This window comes from Cryptomeria japonica, chromosome 9, assembly GCF_030272615.1.
Source record: "Cryptomeria japonica chromosome 9, Sugi_1.0, whole genome shotgun sequence".
In the NCBI taxonomy this organism is placed as follows: domain Eukaryota; kingdom Viridiplantae; phylum Streptophyta; class Pinopsida; order Cupressales; family Cupressaceae; genus Cryptomeria; species Cryptomeria japonica.
Genome location: NC_081413.1, coordinates 353,630,814 through 353,656,581, shown reverse-complemented (window position 1 = coordinate 353,656,581; position 25,768 = coordinate 353,630,814). Strand labels below are relative to the sequence as shown.

The 25,768-nt window shown below is 36.8% G+C and overlaps 1 protein-coding gene across 5 annotated transcripts in view; it reads right to left on the bottom strand.

Annotated features, from left to right (window-relative positions):
• Positions 1-25,768, bottom strand: part of LOC131029698 (centromere/kinetochore protein zw10 homolog) — a 211,385-nt gene that overhangs the window by 157,382 nt on the left and 28,235 nt on the right. For all 5 annotated transcript variants that reach the window (XM_057960297.2, XM_057960299.2, XM_057960298.2 and 2 more), the window contains exon 3: positions 11,313-11,471. In XM_057960297.2, coding sequence (XP_057816280.2) covers positions 11,313-11,471 — 159 coding nt within the window. The remainder of the gene's footprint in view (positions 1-11,312; positions 11,472-25,768) is intronic.

Here is a 25,768-nt window from a genome sequence, read left to right as displayed (position 1 = left end):
TTTTCCTAGTTTTATGTTGCACCTCTCTCCTATATATAAGAGGTTGCTCATTGTAATTTGGATATCGATTATCTTTAAGATATATGCCGGAACTCTGCCGAAGTGAAAAGCTATGAAGTGAAACTTTGTGTTCCTTTTGTAATTTTACAATTTGATGAAATAAGAAAGCTTTCAACATCCAAACTTTGTGTTAGGTTCATTGGTGGTGTATGGTGAGAGTGTTCTTATGTCATTTTCATTATAAATTCTTATTTTACTCAAGTCAAGGCATGTTGAGAATATTCTTAAAGCGTAGAGGCAATCGTTAATTTGTGAACTTTGTGTCATATCTCGGCTATTGTTGATAGAATAGGAATTGGTGAGTTTGATATCAGTTTGAAGCCTTTGTGCTTCATATTGGTAGTTTTAAAATAAGTTTAGCTGAGATATATTTAAGTTATGCTTTAAAGACTTTGTGCTTTATAGTGTCATCTTGGGAAAGGAAAATTGTGATTTGAAGACTTTGAGCTCTTGTCATTATTTTCAGAAAAATATTATCAAAAGTATAATCGGGAATCAATATAAAGACTTTGTGCTTTACTTTGGATTTCTTGGATATCACATTGGGTTACAAAAGGAATTATTTGAAGAAAGGTTGATAGGAGAGCAGCGATTTTAAGACTTTGAGCTTAAGCACTCTTTCCCGTCCCAAAGAAGCAACGGAGGACTTTCAGCCCTTCATAGAAACTTTGCTTCTTTCCTTATCCATATTTTACTCCTTGCATTTAGAGTTAATTTGTAACATCGAAAGTGTAAGAATTATCACTGCTCTATATTGTAAATTATTTCCTGAAGTAAGAGGAAAAGAATAACATCTATCTTGAAAAAGAAGATAGGATGATGTTTCACCCATGCTTAGAATAGAAATTAAAGGTTGTATTTCATTTTAGTAAATTAGAGTAGAAAGTTAAAGGGAGAGCCTCCCCTTAGAAGAATAGGAGAGATTAAATCTCATGTTGTTGTGATTCAAACCATAATTTTGTAGATTCACATAGTTTACAAAATTTTCAACCAACAAATACCATTGATTATATTGACACATAATCTTCATACTTGGCAATACAATCAGCTATGTGGATGAAATATCCTTGCTAAAGATTATTGAAAATAATTCATTTCATGAAGTTTTTCACAAATTACAAATAGGTTGTGAGGTATTTATTGACAAGCAACAAGGATTCTTACTACCAAGTCTATCAAGCAAAGCTTCAACCAAAGACAGCATTAAATAGCAAAGTATTGAGCACAAGGCATAAAATATTGCATCAGAATCAATTTACAATCTTTGACAAATGCTGATATGATTCAGACTTTTCACAGTTCAAACTGCACCTGTTATTGATGACTGGTCTGAATTAGCAGCGAAGGAGGGCCTATGTATCGAGCATTGTAAGCCCTTCATACATGCAACAATACCAAAGAGGCTGTGATGTCTCCAAAACGCCCAGAAAATCACCTTCAACACTAGCAATTAGAACAATTTCATGGCTTCAAAACTGAAAAGGTGTTACTGCAAGCCTGGGGCTATGTCCAGAACTGCCATTCGATGTTTTTATCTCTCAAAGTCAGCGACTTCAAAAGGCAACTTTTACTTTCCTCCTATCTTGGGATGGGCATATTTCTAAATCCAACACCAAGGAATATTTCTAAATCCAACTACATATTGCCTTATCGTGGAAACAAGCTAACCTTGGCATGAGAAAAAGATAAACATGACCACAACCTACCAAACACAACGTTGCAACTTAAAATGGCCCCATTCCCAATGATTGAAAGATATGACTTAAGCTCCTGAACTGAATAATATCTTATCCCCTTTATTAACTTAATGCCTTAGCCTATGGGGACTTAACAAACAATAGGCTAGCATTATTATTTATTTATTAATTGAGATGCTAGGCGAGAAGAGACATTACAGTGGGGATCACATGTAAAGAAAGAACATATCATGTAAACGGTGGTTAAAACAAAGATTCTATATTGGATGGCAATTAAGCAATTACATTACAAGTATTTAGAGGTTAAAAGGCAGTCATTTATGTTGGTTGAAAATTTTGTACACTTGGGGAAATATACAAAATTGTGGTTTCAACCACAGTGTGTGAGTAAAACTCTCCTAATTAAGGGAAGGCTCCCCCTATCTATATCTAATCTAAAACTAAACGGGATGAGACAGCAGTCTTTATTCTTTCTTCAAGAAAGCCAATATCCTTTTCTCTTCATAGAAAAGTGATAGCGAGTTAATTTAAAACAGCAATGATAACCTTTTGAAATAAGATGAGAGAAAGGAAATGAAGTTTCCAAAAAGCTCAAAGACTTTTGTCACTTCCTTCAGAACGGGACAGCAATATTAAGCTCAAAGACTTGAATATATGTAGTCCTATCGACCTTTTTCTATGCTAATGATATCAAGAACAAATTATAGCAGCACAAAGTCTGAAATATTTTATTCTCTTCTACACAAAACAGTAAGAACTAGTATGAGTTCAAAGACACAACAATTTCTTATCTTAAAATCTATTTCTAATCTCTCTCTCAAGAATAAGTGTGAGCACAAAGACTTACAATTCTTCCCAAGAGAAAATTTACTCAAATTGATATTAACCTCCAATACTTGCAACACAAAGACTGCAAATCAAATTCGATTAAGTTCTCTAAGAAACACTTGCAAGAAAGATAATATGGAACACAAACTCAAGAATGTAGCACAAAGACTCAACACTTGAGTAATCTTCTTCTATTTCTTTCAATTCTTCAATTTACACATAAAAACTCAAAGACTTTCTTGCTGCAAACTTGGCAGAGTTTTTGCTTGCTTGTTTTCTATAAGATCTGGATTACAATAGACCCCCTCAAGTATTTATAGGAGAGGAGTCTTGAAAAAAAGGTGGGAGGATCCTAACTAAATTGAGAAATTCTCTCAACCACCAAGACTTATTCAATAACTAACTATGACTTATTCAAAGTTACAAGTCCTATTCTAAATTGACTTGAACTTGTCTACCTGTAATTACAAAATTGCAAGTAATGACTTAACTTGCAAGTTACAAAAATGTTTTTGCAAGTAAACATGTCAAAAGAGAAACTACAACTAAGAAATTACAATTCTGAAAATGCAACTAAGTGTTGAAAAACACTTATGTTGCAACATGTGTAGACATGAATCCTTCAAACTTCTAGATAATCATTTGCAGCTCATCGGGATTCGGTTCATGGGTATTCTTTGCCACGATCATGGTCTTCACAATAACATCGCTACAACGAAGGATTGTGGCATTATTCTTCTCAAAGGAAGACTGAATTTTCTGTAAGAAGACTTGGTATGTAACCAAAGCTTGAATAGATACAGCTGAAAATGGTTCACTCTTCCACTCATGATGAATCTTCAACTGTACATCTGAGAGAACCCTTTCTTCTAATAATAATTCCCCATTCTGATCCATGATATTACAAGAAGCTTTCTCACAACGAGAAACAACATCCTGAAATACTTCCACTCGCAATCTCATGGCATCATCAATGTCTTCAACAAGTGACTTGAGAACAAGGGCTTTGTTCTCCAAGAGTTCTTGGTATTCTAGATACACAACCCTGGAAGGAATAACCTAATGTTCTAGAAGAACACTTAACTTTTGTTGAGGAATCTTGAGCCAAGTTGTCGAGCTATCTTCCACCTTTCCCAAGTTCTGTTTGAAAGTGTCAGAAACCTGGTTCAATTGTTCCTCAATGGCCTTCAATTTGACCATCATTTGAAAAACCTCCTTCAAGACCTGTGCACACAAATCATGAAGCTGATCTACCCAAGATTCCAATGCTTGTACCTTTTGAGCAACTTTCTCAACTCCTTGAATTGTTTCTTGTGGACCGGAAGAACTTGAAGGATTGCTCCCTTCACTAGCGAATTTAGTGAACTTTTAAAGAGCTGCAACAAGTTTAAAATTTTCCTCTTCTAGCTTGTCCTTCTTCGCTAGAAGCTCATCATATCATTGTACTAGTGAAGATACGGACTGCTGGGCATCATGCTTGACTACTTCATGTGTTTGCTTACCCAATTCTACCCTTGCGACCCTGTAATCAGCCGCTTGCATCTCCTCATGTGGCTTGTCTACAAGAGGTTTAACAATTTCAGCCACCTTCATCTTGTTGCTGTCAACTATTACCCTTGAAATTGTCTTGGCTCTTTTAGAAACCTTGGGCCTAGATTGCAAAAGTTCGGTTTTTTAAATGAGATGAAAATAGTTGAAAATAGTTGATCAAACTAAAACAAGAGAAGAAAACATACCTTGATCAACAAAAACGACCTCCCAAGAACAAGAAGCAATCCTTGAAAGAAGAGAATGAATCTCTTAAATAGGCAAAAGAAGACAATTCAAACCCTAGCCACGTTTTTTCAAAAACGCCATATGCAGCAAGACGCGTAACAAATGCATGAAGAATCGGTCAATTGAAGCTTCCAATTTCCACATCTAGATAAGAGAAGCCAAAACGAATTAGGAGGAGTTATCGTGGCATTTGAAGAACACGTATTTGCTGTTTTAACGCCTTTGAACCAGCAAAAACGACTTCCATATGGCACAAAAAGAGTTTCAAAATGCATGAAAATCGCTTAAGATTCAAAACACCTTCCTCCTCCTAAAATATCTCCACAAAAATCGATTGAATCCTTCAACAAATTCGACTTCAATAGCTGGTCGAGTTCTTGGAGAAGGGCAACAAGTTTAAAATTTGCCAAGAACATATGAAATCGGGTTTCTAAAACCTATTTGCAAGTTTTAACATGTTCACTTTTCATGCATTAAGGCAAAATCGGGTTTGTGAGAGAAAACTACAAATTTAAAATACATGTAATAGGGAAATAAAACTCCTTTTACAAGTTTTAAACAACTCAACAAAAGACTAATAAAGGGAAAATAAAATTCCTTTAACAAGTCACAAAAATAACTTAACTTAAAAACAAAACTTGTAATAGGGAAATGAAATACCTATTACAACTTAAAGTGACTTTATAAAACTTGTTAATGGAGGAGAAAACCCCTACCATAGCTTAAAATCACTTAAGTGAAACTTTTTAAATAAATTACAAGTTTTATTTTAACTTTATAATTTAAAGTTCACTTGTAATATGTTCAAAAAGTTCCTACAATGACTTAAAAGATAAAAAGGAACAAGGGGGAAAATAAAAAGTAAGTTACAAGTTTAAAAATTACATAAAGTGCACTTGTAATTGACTTAAAATTTCCCTACAACACTAAAACAAGAGAAAAATAAAACTTGCAACTTAAGGAAAATTTCCCACCTGCAATCAGGTAGAAAAAACCCGAAATTGAAGGAAAAACAGAGCAAACGGACTCGAAACGTGATGAAATTCGAAACGTGGTTTGAGGATGGATTGAGGATTAGTCGAGTCCGGGGGTAGAGCAAAATTCTACTTCGGGAAGCGTTCCATAGAGTAATTTTTCATTTTTGACAAATTTCTATGTAATAGTCCATATTGTTGTAAACAAAAATGAGGACAACAATTTATATGTTACCGGATCTAGGAGCTTGAGGCCAGAATCGAGGCCAGGTTCGTTACGGGTCTGGATTCAAGACTGGTCCAGCCTAGAATCGATCTGGATTCATCCATCTATAAAAAGCTTTAAAAAAATGTTCTTTTTCCTTTGTTCATTTGTTACTCCATCTTCTCTACGTCTGTTCGTTTGTGGGTATTCGCTTATGTTTAAAAATATTTAGTATTTGCAGCTATTCATTGCAATTTTGGGTATGCACTTATGTTTAATAATATTTATTATTCCCTTTGATTTTTATTTTCGCTTGTGTTTAATAATTTTTAGTATTCACTTGTGTCTAATAAAATTTAGTATTTGCTTATGTTTCTGTATACGCTTAGGTTATTTATTTATTTATTGATTTTAATTTTTTTTAAATCATAAATATAATATATAATATTATTAATATAATACTATTGTATATAATATTATTTTATGTATATTATATTATTATAATATATATTAAACAATATTATACTAAAATTATTTTATATATATTATAATAATATTAATATTATTATCCAGCCCGTGCATGGGCATTCTCGGGTTGATCTGGTTCTCTACTCTACTATCCAAGAAAAATGGGAATTGTTGCAAATAGGGTGGTATAAGGCCAATTTTGATGGTGCCTCTAAAGGCAATCTAGGGGTCTCAGGTGCAAGGGTTGTCATTAGGGATTGGCATGGGAATATTGTGTTGTTGGGTGCTCAAAAACTTGAGAAGGGCACCAATAATGAAGCGGAAATCCAAGCAGCAATATTGGCGGTTCAATGGGGATTGAAATTTGGAGTTCAAAATATGCACCTTGAAAGGGATTCACAAATCATTATTAATGTGATCATTAAAGGGGAAGCAAATGCTTGGATTTTAAATAAATATATCTCCAAAATCAGAAATGATTTAAATTTATTCAAGAATTACAAGGTCACATATGTGAGAAGGACTGGAAATGAGGTGGCGGATGTGTTGTCCAAATGGGCAACATCATTTGATGAAGAACACGAAACCCACTTGGAAGATTTTTGAAATCTGCAGGAGGCTGATGTGGCAGGCGATGTACAAGGGCATCATTAAATTCACTCATTTGGTGGTAAGGAAGGAATGTGGGGTTGGGACGGGCATTTATTTATAGGGTCTTGGGCCCATTTTTGGCAATATTGGATGCAGGTGTTTGTGAGGTGGTGACAAGTATGGAGGCCACCTTTAACCTGTACACCTCTCGGCAACAATTGGCTTTTGTTGGTGATATCTCAGAGAAGCAGCTGAAATGCATTTTCAAACATGGTGAGGATGCGTTCATTCAGATTGTGACGATGTTGTTGGGGGAGAGTTTCCTCGAGACCATGCACAAGTACAGGACCAATGTCGATGTTGTGACCATGGTCCTAGCGTAGGGTCTGGAATTGGGAGAGAGGAAGGAAGTTCTAGTTGAAGTCATGAGACAATGTGTGGAGGATGACTGGTTGAGTGGCTTGATGGAACTTTTGGCGATGGCAATGTCAGGGGCTAGTTTTGATGCTGGGAAAGGGTTGGACATTGATGCTATTCACGAATTGCGTGAATTGGTCCCCTACATACGTTGGCCTTTTGGTCTGGACAGAGATGAGCAGCGGGCAGAGGCAACTATTGCATGGGACTCTCTCAAGCTAGTTCTGAGAGAGGAGCTGGAGGCCCGAGGCCCTACGGCAAGCAATTCTACAAGGGGTAATGTTGTGAAGCCGAAAGTGAAAGGAAAGGGCAAGAGAAATTTTCCGGGGAAGAGAAGGGTCAAGATGGGCACAGTGGAGTGTGTGGGTGATGGTGCAGAGATGGGTGGTGGTGGTCGTGGCAATGTTGATGAAGGGTCGAGCGGCTTTGCCCTAAATGTTCCCTAGTTTTTGTTTTGCATGGCAAGGTTGTGGATGATGGTTTTTGTGGGTTTCCTTTATGATGGTTTTTGTTTATGTGTATAGTCCTATATATCTATTGTTGTTGTGTTCTCTCTGCTACATGTAAGTAGTGTAGGTATTGGTGTCTTCTGTAGGGGCGGTGCTTGGTGGGTTTTGGGGCTTATGGTCTCTGGTTTGTAATGGATGTTTGGGGTCCATTTTGCTCAATTTTTGTTCGAATTATGTAATCTTGGTAAATTTTGCAAGAATGCCAAAGTATCAATAGTCTTGTGGTGGAGTCTTGGCAGCTGTAAATGGGGTGCTGGATGGTGGTGTCTGATTTATCAGACTTTTCGTAAATCTGCAATATAAGCTTTTATTCCAATATAATAATATATAAAATATTAGTACCAATCAAAAAAAATGTTATTATTATTATAATATATATAAAATAGTATATATATAATAATATTAATTATATTATATATGTGTGTGTACAGAGTCCAGAAGTACCCGTACCCGTACCCAAGGAAAAAAAAAATCGTACCCGTACCCGTACCATGATAAGATTAAAATAGATCAAACGTCAACCCTCCTAATGCTATCAATATTCCTGGACAGAGTTAAAAAAAATTATGTTTAGCAATACAGCGAGGTGGTTGATATATTATAAACATTAAGGTGGCAGTTTGTGTGCTTAATGAACAGCAACAATGGAAGTTATTAAGAACAAAAAACAGTTATTTAATATGTTAAAGCAAACTCATTATTCAAGACAACAATCTCATTAAAATGTGCAGGGATAAAGTATTTACATGAAATTTGGTCGATTGATTACATGATGCAATTGTTGTAAAATGCAGCAATTAAATTCTTCAAAGACCTCAACAAATAAGTATGAAGGTGGTGATAAATTAGTCTTCATAGAAGCAGCTATTGTGATCATGAAAGGCAGTGATACAGATTAGCCGACCTTCTAATATTTGATTAATATCTTTAACAAACATAGCGATGAAGTATTTCATGAAAGGCAGCAATAAAGATTATTTAAAGACAATCAATCACACAACAGTGAATATGGACGGTGACCATAGATTTATAGACAACAATTAATTATGAATAAAGACAAAGTTTATGTTAAGAAGAAGTTGATTTGTACTTGAAGAGATACGATGCAATTTCATCATCTTTAATACTAGAGCTTGGTCTTTATTACCTCTTGTTTGGTGTGTTATTAAAAAACGTAATAGAAGGTGGGTCTTTCTTTAAAAGACGCCTCTTTTGAAGAAGGTATATATGCTATGAAACATTGTGTCTTTCAAGAGAAGTCACATTCCTTGGAAAGAAATATGAAGGCATAAATAGAGATTGTGAAAAGAGTAGATGAGGTGAGGTATTGTGTGAGTGTGAGCGTATGAAGTAAAAGAAAAATCCTTAAGAAAGAAGTAAATCGATTAAATATTATTCAAATTTTTGATAAGTACAAATCCTTATGAAGAATATATGGTAAGAGGATAATTAGCTAAAACATAGTTGTGGTGAGTGAATTACATGACCATTAAAATGGTTGCATCTATTTTGAAGAGTTGCATCTTTTCATGAAGGCATTAATGATATAAAAGAGAGTAAGATTTTGTGAAATGTGGGAGAAGTGGAAAAAGGACAATCAAGCATATACACCAGATTTATGAGGAGCTATTAATGAAAAGATAACTTGCAGATTTAATAAGAAGAGTATAAAGAGTTTATAGCAGATTTACATGAGGAGATTTTAATCATTTTATTGGTAAATTTATGATTAGTTTATAACAGATTTAAGAAAGGAATTATTACAGATTGGAGAAGAGAAATATGGCAAATTTGTGGAGATCAATCATATTCCCCAATTTAAGGGAATGCGTTCTTAGAGATTGTTGCAGACTATCTAAAGAGGTTACTGTGGTTATCTTGTGATAGGTTTGTAGAAAAAAGTTCTAATTATAATATCATATGAAAAGGATAAAAGTTGTGGAAGACATATATCATGAAGAGAAAAGTTTAGTTTAAAGAAGATTATTTGCTGATGTTATTGTAAGGAATTAAGAAAGATTCATTAGTCATGACTATTCAAATGGTTGTATCTTTTTGAAGAGATGCATCCTTTCATGAAGAGTGGAGAGTATAGAAATAAAAGAATATATTTAGGAGAATAGGTTGGATGGGAGGATGAGAGGAAGATAGGGAATACATACACCAAGAGGACTTGTGACCAGGTCTATAGCAGTTTCAAAGGTGATATAAAGAGCTTCATTTTGAAGAGAATTGTGTGGGTGACTTATTGTCATTTTATAGCATTTGAAGATCAAGTTGACGAAGGAGAACTATAGCTTAAGGTTTAGTTGGGCAGCAGCAATGCACAACCTTGAGACATATTTCAAGTATACAAATCAGAGAAAGCTATCAAGATAAGTTCTAGCTTCCAAACTAGTCTTAGAATCTTAGTTGAATATCATAATAAATATCTTCGGTTTTGATAAAATTATATTTTATTAACAGATTATAATTCTCACTTTAAGTTGGAATTGTCATCTCAGGTCTAAATTAAGGTAATTCCAAAAGGGGACATTACATCATGTGTGTATTGGGTGCAGGTATGGATGAAATTTGATCAACTGTAGACAACAATTGGCCAAATATGTGCATCCAAGTACCTTTGGAGACAATATATTTGTTATGTATTAATGCAATCCATGAACATTGTGAAAATTTTATTTTGTTTTAGGCAAATGACTATGGCTATTACATATATGCCAAAGTCTTCATATCTCGAAGGCATGGCAACCAACATATGACATCAAATCCATATTGAATGTAATAAAATATCCATAGTGATTAGAGCAAAGATTATTGCTGTTGGAGTTATCATCTCTATGCTTATCAGCCCTTCCATGTACCAAGTTTTGTGTTTGAAACAAATTCTATAAAACATATATTTTTTATATTCTTAGAGAAGATTCTATTTCCACTCAAAATTAAATTATATCAATTGCATCTTATTAAGCAAAATTGCAAGATTCTATTTTCTATAGCACTTCTCATTTCTTGATAATTCTCTGTAAACAAAAATAGAACAAATTATATTAAATTATATCTTATTAAGCAAGACTGCAAGATTCGCTCCTGATTCTATCCTGCAAAATCCTTTCTTTTTCTTCCTTAAATCCCTTTGCTTTCCAATGTACAACCAAACTAAGACTTAAATGATTTGTTACAACAATGAGAACTGTTGCCTCTCATGCAAAAATTAATCATGGAGAGCACATACTAAGTTTAGTCAATAATATTATTAAATGATGCAATGGAATTTCAAAGAGCTTGACTAACATATGCATCCACTTCAACGCTTGATTTTTGAAACTGACACATCATTTTTCATATTTACAAAAAGTGCACCTATCTCTTGTTAATCTACGGACACAATATTTTTTATTGACTAATGTAACCATATGCAGACATGTTATGATTGTTTCTTTTAGACCATGTTGTTCAGATTATTCCTCTTTCATTCATAAAGTATCAACTTGTATACCAGCTTGTAACATATTGGATCTTACACCAGCAGCATCAAAGATATTCAAGTTAACAAGGGAGCCTTAGTGATCTTCTATAATGGTGAAATTGATATTGATTAGGCAATAGCAACTGTTTAACATCTCCCTGCTGCATTTCTACTCTGTATACATAAAATATATTCATTTTCTCTACAATTGATACTCAGTTTGTAACTCTAAGCAACCATGTTGAAACAAATCTAAGTCTTCATCAAAAACACCTATTCAATACCCAACTCAATTCATGAAACAAAATCAGTACTAACCTGTATACCAGACGGCAAGTCCTGGCTAAGAACTGGCTTATTTTTTACTGATTCATCTGAAATAATATTAATCGATGAATTATGTATTATAGGGATAATGATATATTTGATTAATGAGTCTGCCAACCTTGCAAATCCAGCATCCAGTATCCCTACTATCTGCAAGTAAAAACAAATTATCATTTCTCCGTACCAATGCAGATGCTCATCTAGTAGCAAATAACAACAGTATCAATCAGCTAGATCACTTTGTATTATTCTAGAAAGCCAAAACCTTATTCAAATTCCACATGGTTTAGATAGCAAGACATCTACCATAGTGCAAACATGCAAGAAGACATGATTGGTTCCTGTTATCACAAAAGCTTGCACCCTTGCTGGGCTATCAACTCAGCAACCTTGTGAAACATGGAAACAACCCCGAAGTGTGAGACCTTGCGCAAGAGGGTTGAATCTCCGGAGAAGGCCAGCTTCCTTCTCAATCCAAGTGCAGGTGTTGAACCAACTCAACATTTCAAATCTTACTTCTAAACCTATCCAAACAGCTTGCAGAGGAAAAGGGAAGAGAGAAATGCTAAAAAATGAAAGGAGGTGATGCACCAAGATAAGAGATGTTTCTCTCCCCACCCGAAATGGCACAAAGAATCAACTGAAATACCCAGGAGATGCACAAACTTCAGTTGCATGAATGACCTTAACGCACGTATGGAGGTTAGGACTTGTTGAATGTCAAGAAGGGAGAAGATTTCCCACAAGTCACACCCAGAAACAGGTTAACACAGTATATATGTGAAAGAAAGCCACAAACATACACTTACAATGAAGGTAAGCACACATACACAACATACATAAGTTGAAGTAAGGCAAGAATGATGATTTCAATTCGTTATAAGGCCAATGGCCAAACTTACAGTTGCAGAAATGCAAGATAAATACAAGTCTTTAAGAGAAGTGAAAGAGCATAGAATAGCTCAAGCCAGCAGGGAGAGAATCCTTTACAATGAGGCATAACAGCCTTATATAGAAAACCGGTCGCATAGGAGAGACCATTGGTTAAGGGAGAGAAGCCTTGACCCTTGTGTGTGCAGGGAAATGTCAGTCGGAGAATGCAGGGAAGTGCATGCACCTAACAATGTGTACACGCAAGGAACGTGGCCATACCCTAAAAATGCAATCCCAAGAAGAAAGGTACTTCTAGAAGATGGATTGATTGACATTCCAAAGTCAGAGAGCATACAGGCATGACATAAGTAACCACAAATAAGCATGGCCCTGTACCTCTCTTGATGGAAATCCTGCAAAAATCATTAAATGTGCCCCTGTAGCTCCACAAAAGGTGTACAAGTCGCAAGAGTTGTTGGAGCATTAAGAGCCTTGAGTGTAGATCATGCCATCTGGAACTGTTGCAAGCCGGAAGGAAGTTGGGAAGACTTCGGAAACACAGGTTACCGAAATTGGGAAGACTTAGGCTTGGAATTTCGGGATTCCGGAGTTCCGGGGTTGAGGAAGAGGAACTTAGGAACTTGGGAACCTGGGGGTTCCGAGGTCAAGGAAGGGAAGGCTTAGGAAATTCCTTCTGACAAGACAACACTTCACACTTCATGATTCCATCGTTTCCTCTTTGATCAAACTGGGGCAGCACTGGTCCATGGAACATATCTTTGATCAGTTCTCACTGATGGACCAAGGGTGTCATAAAATGACAACAGTTCCCAAATAATTTATTCTAAATAACATCAAATATAAATTGAGAAAGAAAGAAAACATATTTTGTATCTATGGATGACCATCAATTTTCTATGTAACATAAAATAATATATTGACAATTTTCAGTTTTATTCAGAATGAGAACAGAAAAAGCAGTGGGATCGTAAACAAGAAAAATGTGTCATAAAGCCACCTAAAAAGCAAGACCAGGCAATAACCACCTAAATAGTGACAGATAACTAAATTTCAGAAATGGAAAAATGAAAAAATGAATAATTATAATGCAATCTATGTATTATATATGAAAATTATATATGAAACGAGCAAAAAACCTTATGCCATTTTCTTATTTATAGAACCAACTATGAATCCCCGTGGGATACTAGTAGAATAGTGCAACACGTAAACAAAAGATCATTCTCAAATCTTAAAATACATGTAATAGGAGGTATCGCAAATGTGTTTGCAAAAATGTCAACTCTTTAGATGGAGGTGTCAAAATGTAATTCTAGAAAGGTAATAATGATATGAAATTAGTATAACTACTAGTATAGATATCTTAAATAAAAATGCCTAGAGATATCAATCAATTTGGAGCTATTTCATTTAATTAAAATTTATTCTATTTTAGTTCTAAAATATTTTATTTAAGAGAATACATGTAGACAAAAATGTTGTATTGTTTATTCTGACTATTAAATATTAATATGTTGACATGTAAATGGCTATCAAATTTAAGATAAAAGATAAGAGTTTTTGTCTCACATCATTACACTCCACTCCCTGCTGCCATTGTATAATCTCTCAGCATAAAAAATGTAAGAAGGAAGAGAGTGATCATACAAAAAGAGTTGCCTATACCAATTCAGAATGAAGCTTAAGTTTTTAAACTAGATTCTTGCAAGGAATATGGATTTAGATAAGTTTGTGCAAGCTAGCAATGAGGAATTTAAAAAGAAAATGACATTGTTGACATCAAGATCTCATTTTTAAATGAGGATAAGAACAGTGCTCATTAAGGAACCAGCACCATATAACTCCAAGAAAAGATCATCAGGAAGTAGCATTGTTTCCACCTGCACATTCTAAACCATCCTATCAGACGAGAATTATCTTCAGGGGAATCTTAAGTTATGATGACAGGAAAATATTAAGACACAATCAAAAGAGAAGAAGGTAGCAGTCCTCTAAACTTACATTATAAAACTGAAAACTGTGAGAGTGATTTGTTAGATATACTGAGGTTGAGTTGACCATGCTCCACTCTCTTCCTCAGTGAGTGTTAATTCTAATGCCTGCATTATAGAAAACGATCCTTCTTAAATTTGCCTACAATAGCAACCACAGCTGTACTTAGCGGGCTTCAGCTTCAAGTTGTTCTTTGAACGTGGATGGAGGCCATAAAAGGCTGCCTACATGAGAGTTGAATGTGGAAAAAGCCTTCATATTAGAATATAGAGCTGTCGTTTCTGCAGACGACAGGTACGCACCAATATATAATTGATTTGAACCTAGACTACCAATCCACTGTTCATAATGACAAGAATATTTACTTTGCTTCTGGCATTTATTCTTCCAATTATTTTTAATCTATGTCAAGGACTGAGATCAGATTTAAAATTTTGTAGGCATGTGCCATTTATGTCCTTCTAAGGCAGCCACCAACACAATTGTCTGAATGAAAAGTAAACGGGTCACACATTTAATGGATTATTTCTGTAGTTGGCTCTTTGCATCCTAAGGCTGTAACACCCACTTGACCCTTAGCGTAATCCTTTCAAATTAGAGAACATTAGAGGCAAATGTAATAAACTTGAATTCTTTCATTAAATAGGTCTCAAGTTAAAGCCCACAGTTGACTCATGGCATGAATTGAACTTAGCTCTAGTCTCAAGAAAATCTGATTTTGTCCTTGGTGAGGCAGTGGATAAAATGGGACCTTTTGTCTTTCTTTTATTAAAAAGTGCCTCTACGCTTGTGGAGGGATTTCTTCAAAAAATGAATCTTGCTTGATGAGACAGAAAAAGGAGTGGATGATAAGGGGTAATTAAATTTGGTTGGTAAAAAAAAAATTGAGGGCCGAGGGGGACAAGGGTCGGGGAGGAAGGGCAAGAAGATTTGCAAAGGAGGGAAAGTATGCATCATGAGAGAGAGATAGCAAAGCAGAAGGATTGTGGAGAATTTGCTCAATGACAACATGATTACAGGATCAATGATGGTCTCCCAAAAAGAAGAATTCTAATTCAACAAAGCTAGGCTGTTGAGAGGAGGCAGGTATCATACTCTAGTTGGTTGATAGTGTAGTAACCCTGCCCTAATCAATTTCTAATCTCGGTTTTATCTTGGTTAGTTTATCTTAATATAATGATTATAGTCAGATGTTTGATTTAACGCATAGCTGTTGATGTGGTTTCCACACTAGTTGTATGCAAGTTGTTTAGTGTTCCTATTTCGTGGTATTAATATCGGACTAACGCTTTCATTAAGTTTATATATATATATGCATGTATGACTCTTGGTTGCAGGAGATTTCAGGTACAACGCCGCATGAGTTCGAGGTTCGTCTTCACCTAGATTTGCAGGTTTGAGTGTACCTCTTTAATCCTTAGAGTTGGATTAGGTGGTCGTAAGACCCTAGTTGACCTTAGTCCTGCTCAAGTGAGCATCGTCAGTAAGTGTACATCTTTGGAGTCATGTTTGACCAAATGGTGGATTTCTCCATCTTGAACTCCGTTCGTCTGACCATGTGTATTCCTTGGTTTTTGAGTTCGTCTGAGTATAGTCTAGTGTCGTATGGGAAAGTGGCTTTCGATTGGGGGCCGCGCCCAAAGTGGCTGCTGGGTAACCTGTCGAAAGTGAGTCTAATAAGTGATAACCTAACAGTAGATTAGAATGCAATCTCTAAGTAAGATAATCGTGCCTCACACATGGGACGAGTGCTAACACAAACTCGACATGCTGTGAGAAGGCCTGAAATGGCAAACCATCATCGTTGTCTTCACGAGAGGATGTGTGGGTCCACATGAGGCTTGGATGGGCCGGAAGCTCGGATTAGGTTGCCAGGGTAACCTAGTGTATGGGGCCGGGACCTATGAAGACCTGCCATGGTAACCATACCAGGTTGTGTGATGACACTTGTCCCTACGTTCGCTAGTGTGTTGTCGTTTTGTCCTGTTAGGAGCACGTTTGTGGGTCGTCCTATTGTCTATGCCTTTGTGGGTACTTGGTTTCATGTTAGACCTTGGGTGGTGATGGCTCAGTTTTGTGGATGCTCTCCTAGACCCTTGTATTAGCTTGATTTTGTTCAGCTGGATCCTTTTCTTTTCAGGGATCGTTTATGTATTAATTGACCGATGCGGTCGCTTGTATATTGTTATGTTTCGCCTTGATGGCCGGATTGTAATGGTGTAACCTCTTGTATTCTTAACTTTATTAATTATCAAAGGGGTCTTGCAGTTGAGCAGACCCGGAGATGTAGCCCTTTAGGGGTGAACTCCGAGATCATTATGGTGTTATGTGATGTTATTCTCTTATGTTTCCCTTATTCAACTTTATCATGTATGAATAGTTTATGTTAGAATGTATAAGTGGATAAGATGGAATTAACTTTAAATGCTTATATGCAATCCTTCTTGAATGCCATTTTGATCGAATGCATAAGTGGTTTAGATGAGATTTATCGTAGATGCATGTATGCAATCGTCTTTTAAAATGCAATAAATTGGAATATGAAAGAATGTAACTTAGAGTAATGGAATATATTCAGTTGTTGTTAAGGAAATTAAGTATGCTTGAAAAGATCTCATATGGTTAGGATGAAATTCTAGTGTGTTAGAATATTAGATGAATGGCTTGTATTTTAGTGAAACACTTGAATGAAGATTATGAATAGACCTTAATGGATGAATCTTTGCTTGTGATTTATATTTCCATTTTCTTTGAAAGAAATTATCCTGATTAAGAATTATCTCGTTATTAAGATAATCAGTTTATTGGATTAGTTGTGTGAGTTAAGTGAATTGTGAAATTTAAGTAATCTCGTTGGGAAACTCTTTAGGTGTTAGTTGAGGTCTTCCGCTATGTAATCTGAATTTTTGATATCTTGTTGTATCTTATGTGGTGTAAAAAAATAAAAAATAAAAAATTATTGCACTCTATTCTTGTGTTTTGGCTAAATCCCTTCGGGGTTTCCTGGCAGGGCATTACAGATAGGATCTAGCACTCTAAGGATAATGATATTCCAACTTCGTAAAAATGAGAGCATAGCAGCTGAAAAGGAACGAATAACATCAATTACCAAATTGGGGAGGAAAGCAAAGAGGTTTTTTAAAAGAGAGATGTTTTAGTTTTAAAACCATCACATTCAGTTTACAGATAGAAACAAAAGTAGACTATTTTAGAATTCCATATTATTGTTGTTAGCTTCAGTTGGTAGGAGCATCCATTATTTCCAATATGATGCTAAGTGTTTGAAATTTCCCTGAATTCTACAATAATGGCAATTCATGCTCCCTTGCAAAATGAAATGCTGATATAAATAATCAAATCTGCCAAATAGCATGTGAAATATTTCACCTTGAGTAGCTTGGCACACTTTCGTAGTGTGTTTTCCACTTAAAAACTTCCAGTCAGCACTACAAAAGATGCTAAACTAAATTGAGCTTGGTGAGAACCAATGATGCCTTAACACTCTAAAAGTTTCACCCAAAATATGAAAAAAATTGACATTAATGATGCAAAATTCCAGTTTTGACTTTTAAGTGATTCCAAGTTCCAATAATGAGGAAAAGAGAGAAAGATGCCAGAAAATTCTGTCCAGCATGAGGTTGGCAAAAGTCATCTGAAGTTCCACTCAAAGCATTTGAAAGATAACTTAAGCACTCAAAATTTTCTACCCAAGACCTCAAGGGAAAGATGTTGGTAATGCCACATCAAACTTCATCCTTGGCAACAAAAACTTAGTTAGCTCAATGAGAAACTTTAGTGGAAACATATGATGCACCAAGAGTGAATGGAATCATGCCTCGCAAAGTTTTCTCTGTAATCAGAGGATTTCCTACCTCTTACTAGAAGTAAGGACTATGCTTTGGTTACCAATATCAGCAGCTAGACGTCACAAACAATGTAGTTTCCTACAAGTTCAAGGTGGAAAGGGTTTCAATGCTCATCAAAAGATATTTCAACTTCAAAATTGCGGAGGATGTTAATGTGCAAAATGTGATTTTTAGCAGTGGCTAATTCTGACAATGGCTATTTCTAGTGCCCTATTTTTGGGTGAAGGATGAGGGTTTTCACTTTTCAGGCCCCTTTAGTTAATTTTATTTTATTAGTTGTTTAGAAAAAGTAAAGTTCCTTTCTTTCCATTTTTTGTACAGCTTTTGGAAGGTTTGCTTTAAAACTTTTCTATTTGGGATAACAAATATCATTCTCAAATACTATAGACATATTGTAACTTATAAATAAGTGTTTGTCGCGCCTCCACCATAAATAGCAGTCACCTATTGATGCCAAAGATCATTTAACTTTGGGCAATGAAATAAAACTCTGCTATTGGGTGGAAATCCTTAATACTAATTTATTTTAAGCCCGAAATCGTGAAAAAGCACAATACATAGGACAGCTGACCAAGGTAGGGCAAAATATATAGACAGCCAACCCTGAAGGGGCAAAATACAAAGGCAGCTGACCATGAAAAGACAATGCAAAGGCAGCCGACCATGAAAAGACAATGCAAAGGCAGCCGATCGTGAGAAAGCACAATACAACGGCGAAGATGGAAAGGATGCATCTCTTCAAAGACCAAGGGTTATGACCCTTGCAACCGTGGGGATATAAAAGCGATGAAGTCTCATTTAGTGGGAGCAAGCAGAAAGTAAAAAGGAAATCATAAAAAGAATTTTAGAACTAGAAATAAATGTTTATTATCATCAAAAAATGGACTGGAAGATAAGTCTATGAATAGAATTATTATTATTATTATTAAGTTACAAGCAGTAACTGTTGATTTTATGGTAGTGCTCGTTAACCATAGGCAAACATCAGATCTGTTGCCTTCCCAACCATAGACGATAAGCTCTTATCGTCACCCCCGAGCACACTACATGTCCTTCATGTTATTGAATTCATGTCTATTGATGCAATCTTGACCTTGCATATATATGAATCAATACCTCTTAATAGAGCTCAAGTCGGCCATATACTTTTGGCGCCAAGGATAGGGTCAGACCTATATATTAAAAGTTACATATGAGTCTCCCTTAGTTGCAAGTTACATTTAACTTAATCACAAGTTACACACAAGTGGTTCGCCCAAATAGGGCCTGCCCCAAATTAGACTCATACAACTGAGATAACCAAATGCCAAAGCCGACAGGCCACTTGGCATTTTGTGCACTAGGTCGGCCCTAGAAGGGATCCGACCTAGCTACACAACAACACTCCCTCTTAGCTAGGGAGGATTCCTTCTGAATAACCAAGTCACATAGTGACTTCCAGCATGGCTACTGCCATGAATAATACATTCACCATAGCTACTCCCAGAGGGTGAACAAGTACATCATGGAATTTCTTCCATGATACCCACCATACCTACTCGCAGAGGGTGGGCTCACCATGCCTACTTGCAGAGGGTGGTAGAGGGCTTTCACCTCAACCTTCTCCAAGAGAAGGGTGCATTACCACCATGCCTACTCGCAGAGGGTGGAATGAGGGCTCTAACCTCAGACTTCTCCCAGAGAAGAATGCATCTCCACAATGCCTACTCGCAGAGGGTGGAACGAGGGCTTTCACCTCAAACTTCTCCCAGAGACGAATGCATTAACAAGGGATTGCACCTCGAACTTCTCCCTCACAGAGAAGAACTCATTAACAAGGGATTGCACCTCGAACTTCTCCCTCACAAAGAAGAACTCATTAACCAAATCTTCATGTTGACGTGGCTCCCTCTGAAGCTGAAATGACAAGCTCCCTCTGAAGCTGAAATGTCAAGCTCCCTCTGAAGCTGAAATGTCATGCTTCCTCTGAAGTTGAAGCGTCAAGCTCCCTCTGAAGCTGAAACCAATCTTTTGACCTCTTCGTTCAAGGTTTACTTCTGACAATATGTCAGACTCCCTCTGATTGCTGATTCTTCCTCTACGAAGAAATGCAAGCAATCTTCCTTCCTTGAATGCAATTTGTGATTCGTCAGGCTGAACACACATTTGGTAACATCCCGTCCTTTATCCAAACACTTCTCGGGATTGGGATCATCTTTCTTACAATCTAAAAATGTTTTATTTTGTGCCCTACAGCTCGAGGCAATGTGCTTTGACGCCGCCATTGTACAAAGCGAAGTCAATGTCGAACCCTGATCGAATCGAAGAGCTGCTCATAATTTCCTTTGCAGCTCCAAAATTCTACTCTGTGCATCCAATTTCTCTTCGCAAACTCTAATTTCTGTTCCGTGTGTCCAATTTCTATTAGCAACTGAATGGACATGGTGCGGAGGTGAAAATATCTTGATGGCCAATGTATTAGACGAACAACCATGGAATTTCTTTCCAATGTGTGCTTGGACGAAATCTAGCCACGGTAATGGACAACACGAATGTCTTTGATGTGGCGGCCATTGCTAAACTAAACTATCAAAAGCGTTACAAATTGTTCCACCTTCCAAAATAAAACTGATGCTCCACCATCAGCGTTTATCCTTCAAATTTTCTCAGAGATTAGAATTATGTTGCACTTGCGCTCTCATTTGCAGTCTACCAACCCCCTTCCCTTGTGATCAAGGGATGAACTTTTCTAAAAATTCCTCATAAGCACAGGATCTACCTTCAAGCGGTTAGGCTCTATAGAAGGAACCCGCTCTAATACCATGTTGATTTTATGGTAGTGCTCGTTAACCACAAGCAAACATCAAATCCGTTGCCTTCCCAACCATAGACGATAATCTCTTATCGTCACCCCCAAGCATACTACATGTCCTTCATGTTATTGAATTCATGTCTATTGATGCAATCATGACCTAATTAATGCCTCTTAATAGACCTCAAGTCGGCCATATACTTTTGGTGCCAAGGATAGGGTCAGACCTATATATTACAAGTTACATATGAGTCTCCCTTAGTTGCAAGTTACATTTAACTTAATCACAAGTTACACACAAGTGGTTCGCCCAAGTAGGGCTTGCCCCAAATTAGACTCATACAATTGAGATAACCAAATGCCAAGGCCGACAGGCCACTTGGCATTTTGTGCACTAGGTCGGCCATAGAAGGGATCCGACCTAGCTACACAACAACAGTAACATCCTTGTTCTTGGTGGTATGCATGGGGATATGCTTAATATATGAAGCCTGGTGATGTTCTTATGCAGAATATAATAGTAATATTAATATAGACTACAATATGTATGACAGTCATACTTAATTTCAATTGCTTACATATTTATTCATAATACAATAGAAGTTAGTGTATTTACAGCCCAAAAACTTACTCATTTATATTGCCCCCCCCCCCCCCCCCCCCCCAAAGAGAGGCATGGTGTTGTTAGGGAGAGGCGGAGTAAATCCATCCCAAATTAAGTGAACCCCAAGGGTGGTCTGGACCATAGAAGCAATAGACTGCAAAAAATCACAATTATACCCTATTAATCCTGGATCTTGGAGCCAGACGATTTATTCCCCGAAAAAAATCTCAATTAATGAAAAAATCGTTGACCCAATTTTCAATGATTTTTTGCTTTTAAATCATGTTAAAATCATGTTAAAAAACCCCAAAAATGGCAAAAAAAGTGAAAAAAATCATTGTAAAAACTTGCAAAACCCTAGAAAAACTCGTGAAATTACTCAATTGCTTAGAAATAGGGTTGATCTGAGACGTTTTGTGACCTATTTCACACATCGCCCCATTGCAAATGGGACCCCCAATTGTTTGCTTTTTAGGTTTTTGTCTTAGCATTGCAATTTCATAAGTCCATTTCTTTAAGAGTTCGGAGTTTGAATTTTTGAGAGGTCATCTAGGTCAACTAGGGATATCATGCTCGAAATTGTGTTTGGATGTCACAGAAGTGCTTAGAAGACCCGGAGGATGAAGATCGCAACTGATTAGGGTCAATTCTGACACCTTCCTATTTTTGTGGAATCCTGTTTTTTTGCTTTTTCTACTTTTATTATTTTTGGCACTTTGGGACCAATCCGGGAAGTAGCTTTTTTGGCTTGCTTTTTGCTTTTTTGCTTTTTGCTTTTTCCATCTTTTTTTGAAAGTTGACCTAGGATTGGGTCCCTCTGGTCATGGCAACAGCATTCCTATCTTCAAAATCGAAAATTTGTGTCTCCAAGTGTAAAAAGCAAGGTGAAATCTCTAGACGGGGGTTTTGTTCCAGATGTTCCAGATAAACATGAATGGTTAAGCAAGAAAATCTACTAAGTTTCTATGCCAAAGACAAGTTCAAATAGAGATAACGATGGAAGAAGACCACGTCTTGCCAAGGTTAAAGTTCGCCATCACAAAGGTAAGATGGCGAGGTAAGTGGCAAGTCTGCCATGGCACAACACTCTCAAGGTCTACCATCCTCAAGCAAGGTTGAATGTCCAAGCAAAGCTCAAGTCCGCCCAAGGGGAGATGGCATGAAGTTGGCTAAGTCCACCAAGGATGGCTGGAAACACTTAAAGTTCACCATGTCCAATCAAGCTTAAAGTCCGCCCTAGAACAAAGAAGATGGCAGACTATGCACCAAGTCCACCATGCCAAGTTGAAAGGTTGCAAGCCAAAGTTGAAATCCGCCACAAGATGGCAAGACAAACATGAACTCCGCCCAAGGATAGCTTAAAGATGGTAAAGTCCGCCCAAAGAAGAATGCAAACTTGTCTTGGAAGCCATGAAGTCCACCATGGCAAAAGGCATGTCAATTCCACCAAAGGTAAAGAAGACAACGTCCATCATAAGGTGAAGTCCGCCATGCATAGTGGCAAAGAACTCTCCAAGTCCACCTTGCCAAATGTGAGAGTGGCAAAACAAAGGTGAAGTCCGCCTAGGTCAAGGCACAATTTGGCCTAATATTCATGAAGTCCGCCATAAGGGAGAAGTTAAATGGCATGACAAAGTTGTCAAATCGACCAAAAGAGAGAGAAAATGACATAAGGAATAATAAGTTTGCCATGGATAAAATGAAAGCTCGCCATAATTGGGAGGTGATCAAGTTTGAAAAGGTTGGAAAAATAAACTCAACCCTTGGAATATTTTTGCATTTTTCCAACACTTAGAAGAAATCAAAATATCCAACACTAAGGAAAATTTTCGAGCCTAAGAGGAATCTAGAAGATTCCATGCCAACTCGTTCAAGGAAGGGATATTTTGGCTAAGGATGGCACCCAAGGCGAGAATAGAAACATTCTTCAAAAATTTCGAAAAAAAAAAAGATTGTTTCTATTTTGGAAGAAATAAAACAAGTCCAAGTTCAATGAATCTAAGGAAAAACATAAAAAACGAAAGAACAAAAACATGAAGTTTGTAAAATAATCAAACTCCTCAACTCTATATCTATCCAACTTGTCACTTTCAATTCATTCTCTCCAAAAGTTCAATTGTGAAAAGGTTTGGCTCTCTCAGGGTTATGAAAGAGAGATTTTTTAAGGTGGATTTTTGAAGACAAAATTAAATTTCTAAGTTGAAGGACAATTTCCAGAGAATAAAGTGCTTTTTTCTGAGTTAAAGACAGAATTTTCAGAATTGAAGACAGATTTTCAGTCACAAGTGCAATTTCGAAGGTTCAAAATCTGAGTTTGATTGAATTCTTTTATCCTTCTTCTGTCTTATTCACTTATTCTTGCGAAATTTGCTAAGTATTTAGCCAAATTCGTCAATTTTCAGTCTGATTTTTAACAAAAATTTAGCTTTTGACAGACTAAAAGTGAAATTTTCGAGCAAAAGGGTTCAAAAATCAGAGTTAGAATCTTCAATTTTCCCGAAAATAATTTTAAATTTTCATGTGTATTGCAGGTTGATGACCACCAAAAGAGGACCTTCAAGAAAGGCTCGAATGAAGTGCGCCAATAAAGGGTTGCAGCTGGAGTCAAAGATCAATTCCAAGTGGAAAAATGTCACAGACACCAACCTCGGGCACGTGGACTTCAAAGATTTCAAGAGGAGGATGTATGAGCAAGATGGATTTTTGCCAACACCTATCGCTCGCCATATGATGAGAAATGGCATCATCCAAACAGCTGGATTTCCACCAGCTATGGAATGTGTTGAGCTTATGGTTGAATGTGCCATACACTACAATGCCCAAGAGAAAGAAATCATTGCGCCAGATGGAAGAGTATTGGCTCATCTTGGAGAGTTAGCCATCCAGGAAGCATTTGGAATACCACATTACAACCGGACTTCCATTAAAACTAAAGAAGAAACCAGGAGACTCTATGAAGACCGGCTTGAGCTCTGCACGACAAATGTCAATAAGTCATGGCTAGAGAAGCCAAGGCCCAACCTCAAGAAAGTGCCAAAGAAATTACTTTGCACACTCTTCAAGGAGGAATATGGTGATATTATTTAACTATTGAATAGAGTAATGGGCAGCCCTCAAGGTGAACCATTTGAAACATGGATATATTATTTTATTGATGAGATCACCTCTGGAGTCAAAATGTTCAATTGGTCCTAGATAATCAATGATAACTTGAATGAGCAACTAAAAAAATTTAGTAAGAATGAAGTCCTTTTACATGAGCTCCTACATTGTCTATCTACTAGCAAGAAACTAAAGATACACCAAAATGATTTGCAAAGGCATAGTAAGCAATGGCGAAAATGAATTCAAGTCCTATGACTACTATCTGTAGCTGCAGTTGAGCGAGAAGGCCCATTTCAAGCGGGTAAATGATGCATTCTTGATGTATATCACTAGAACATTGCGAGCGGGAACTCATCAGAGGCTTACCTAGGAAGCCAAAAGCTTGATAAGCAAGTATGGATCCTAGTTTATCCAGTTTCCAAGATTTACGTACATAAGAGTCCAAGGATTTACCAAATGTCCTTATCGACTTCCGATCTATCCCACTAATGAATGATCTTGCTAGAAGTTCTGAGCCAATTGGAAACGTATCAAGGCTTCCAAAGAGAAAAGCAGAAAGCAGCCATTTCCTTTCCATTTTTCATCGGCAATATGCTAGAATCTTGCCCAACGGCACAAGTAGATGAGGGTGCCAGGTTGGAAATGCAGTGGTATCCATTCACATTTTACCGATCCAGGGCTGATTTCAATCCACACAATCATATTGGATCGGTGAATGGAGAAAAATACAGACATAGGGTTGATTTGGAAGATTTTTGGGCGAATGTTGCAAACGAGTATGACATCAAGAAAAGACTATGGTCTAGATTGCTAGTAAACTTGATCAGAACAACTGAGCTCTTCCGAGTGCCGAATCAGTTAGACGATGATAGAGAGTACACTCAACCATGCTTTGATGAGAACAGGCCTCTTCCTCCTGTAAGGTGGTCAGAAACCAGACTCGCAGTTTTAACCACCTAGATGCGACCAGTTGTTAAGTATTCACAGTGGTGGGTCGATCAGCAAATTCAGGGGCTAAGGCGAAGAAATTTGACTCTTACTTAGAACTTGATGGGCGAAATGGAGTCATATTCTTCAAATGCAGAAGCATCCCAAAATGCCGAGCCAATTGAAAGTATCAACTCTCGGAAAAGGAAACAGTTGAGGGCTCTTCGACGACAAAAGCAAAGAAGGTTGAGCAACCTGTTCAAAAGAA